The 2965-nt window shown below is 39.8% G+C and overlaps 1 protein-coding gene across 1 annotated transcript in view; it reads left to right on the top strand.

Moving 5' to 3' along the window:
* LOC306773874 (calcium-binding protein 5-like) overlaps positions 1-2965 on the top strand; it is a gene marked incomplete at both ends in the record, with an annotated part of 21395 nt that overhangs the window by 12486 nt on the left and 5944 nt on the right. The window contains 2 exons of the mRNA XM_079263818.1: positions 245-354; positions 2895-2965. The exon at positions 2895-2965 is cut by the window's right edge and continues 77 nt beyond it. Coding sequence (XP_079119944.1) covers positions 245-354; positions 2895-2965 — 181 coding nt within the window. The remainder of the gene's footprint in view (positions 1-244; positions 355-2894) is intronic.

The raw sequence follows: 2965 nt of genomic DNA, 5'->3' as shown, positions 1-2965 counted from the left end.
ATAGATAGATAGATAGATAGATAGATAGATAGATAGATAGATAGATATATGAATATATAATATCAATGAATATCAATGGTTCCAGTAAAAGGTCTGAATAACTCATCAAGTTTTACTAAACATAAAAAACTCAGTAGACTATTTAATTTCATGTGCTAATATCTGCCATATGCAGAAAATAGAGACCAAAGGAAAGAACATATGTTACCATTTCAGCCTGGCCATGTCCTTTGCTTTTCTGCAGGGGGTGGTCACGTAGACTTTGATGATTTCTGTGAGTTAATGGGGCCAAGGATGCTTGCAGAAACAGCTCATATGGTCGGTCTGAAGGAGCTCCGCTGTGCCTTTAAACAGGTGAGAAAATCCCAGCTGGAGACTGTTAAGTGAAATGCACCTTTTCCTAAGAGTAGCTTTAAACGTGAAACAGGAACTTTGCTTCGGTCAGGGGTGGGCAACTCTGGTCCCTGATGGGCTACAGTCCTGCGAGTGTTCAGAGTTTTCCTCCTGCAACATATCTAACACACATCAGACTTAATTAGCAGAATTGTGCAGAACTTAAACTCTGGACTAGTCTGCTAATTACTAGTCTGCTAATTACTTATTGATTTGAGTCAGGTGTGTTAGAGCAGAGAAATTCCGAACGAAGAAACTCCAAACATTTTCTGGTCTGCGGCCCTCGAGGACCAGATTTGCCCACCCCTACTTTAGATTGTACCAAGGCTTTAAATAAGTCTGGGAGACCTTTGGTGTTTTGTTTGAAGTATTCTTTTGCTACAACAAAATATTTGTATAGTTTTTGTGTAGTTAACTTTTATGTAATTGAATGAAAGTAACTGAATGAAAACCAAATGTGACAGATGTCTTAACCTGCAATGGTTAAGACTTCTGGTCCAGGGTGGGCAACTCCAGTCAACAAGGACCGCAGTCTTGCAAGTGTTAGGCGTTTCCCTGCTGCAACACACCTGATTCAAAACTAGAAGAAATTAGCAGACATGTCAAGCTCTCGAGGACCAGTTTCCCACCCCTGATCTAGTCTGTGAAAACCCAAGGTTGTGTTCAATGAACTGATCATCACAGACCAGTGGGGAAGTAAAATGTTGTTTTAAATGTCTGATATGCAGAGATGTGCAGGTGAACGTATTAATATCATATATTGTTGACTTGTGTGTGTAACAGCTGTTTTCCTGTAAAGTGTCTCTTCAGGATAAATACAAATGCAATTCCCCTGCTCCTTTTCTTTCTTTTTTTTTTCCTTAGGGGATGTTGGATTTTGATTGATTTTGGTGTTTGAGTAGTTCCCATGCACAAATTTGGAATGCTGCAGAAGAACACCTGAGTGTGGATGAATACATTTATGTATGACATAGAGTTCGTACATGAGCAGACTAGAAACCTTGAGTTGCCGTTGGAAATGTCAGTGCAGATAAGAGAAGGGGAATCGTGACTTCACAGACATTTTTCTTAAAAACTATTTCTCTACAGCTGCAGACTCCAAGGTTCTCTGTTAAAAATTCATAACTATGTACAGTACAAGTTTTTGGAAGCTGGAGTCACTTGGCAGAAAGTCCAAGCTCCCACTTTCGACATAGAGGAAATTTATTATGATATTTACCGACATTAGTCACCTTCTACAAGAGATTTTAGTATCACCATTTACTGAAAGATTGTTGCCCAAGAACGAAGCTCCTGCTGCAAAACCAACACATTTAGCTTTAAATATAGTCTGCAACTCGCCACCTGCTCAAAGAATATTTCCATCTTGAAGAAAGATTCGTGATAATCTGCAGCAACTATTTTATTGGTTTTCCAAAATGTCCAGAGTTTGATCATAGTCGTAAAGGTGATGCATTCAACTCATCCAACTGTTAACCACGGTAACAACCGCGTTATCCTCTGGGTCTCTTCAGTAGATTTAATAACATTACAGTCACCCTAAAGGTATAGCAAACCTTGCTGTTAAATGGATAGAACATTAAACATTTGTGATGTGTTTTCCCCAACATTATGGCCTCACAAATTTGTAGACTGTGCTTAAAAGTAGAGTCCCTGCCTGGAAACCAAAAATTTCATTAAACTCTATCAGTTCTGGTAAGAAGCGTGCTCAAAGATCCATCCAGAACTCTGCCGGGGGCTCATAGATGCAACAAAACTGATCTGGTAAACATAGAGCTGCCTGAGAGAACTAAATCTGTTGTTAGGTTTGAGCCTGCATGTGTTACGTCAACCCTGTTTACACTCAGTGATGGCAACTAAATACATTTGAGTCTAATCATTAATGATCTCATCGTTCTTTATTTGTGTTTATTGTCCACGTTGAAAGCACTTAATACTTCACGGGGAACTTGCAAAGAGGAACATTGTTTATATGATAATCTTCAGCTGTACCTTCTTCTCACATTCAGCATCATAAAAGCGATTCAGCGCCAGTGGTTCGCGTGTTGTGGTGTTTGAATTGATCTGTGAATTATGATTCATCTGCTTGTGAACAGAAACATCTGCAGCTTTAGAGGACCTTCTACTTGATCAAAGGAGAATTCATTGGAATGAATTTCAACAAATCACTTCAGAAGTCTTTTTCACTTAAGTAACACATTATGAGTCAGCAATGAACCATCTGCAGACGCAAGCTGTTTTCACACTCACAACTACCTCATATTGCTTTTCTGTAACTAAGTTTGACTTTTGTGGCAAACAGTTTTATTTCTCCTCCCCTCCTCATTATAGTCTGCACTGAGTTGCGATTGCATTTCTCCACTTATCCTTTTCTTTTTTTTAATTTCTCTGCTCATTGTCACCTCTAATTCTCCTCACCTGTGTTCTATTTATGTGTCTCCTTGCTCACTGCATGATTGCATCCCCACCGTCATGCCCTCCACCAACCCACCGCACGGCAGTTCGACTGCGACGGCGATGGAAAGATCACATTGGAAGAGTTGAAGGAGGGCATGAAAACCCTCCTTGGAGA

Source organism: Telmatherina bonti (assembly GCF_933228915.1).
Source record: "Telmatherina bonti genome assembly, chromosome: 3".
Taxonomy (NCBI): Eukaryota; Metazoa; Chordata; class Actinopteri; order Atheriniformes; family Telmatherinidae; genus Telmatherina; species Telmatherina bonti.
Note: the sequence above shows the minus strand (reverse complement) of the source record. Positions and strands in the feature narration are given on the sequence as shown.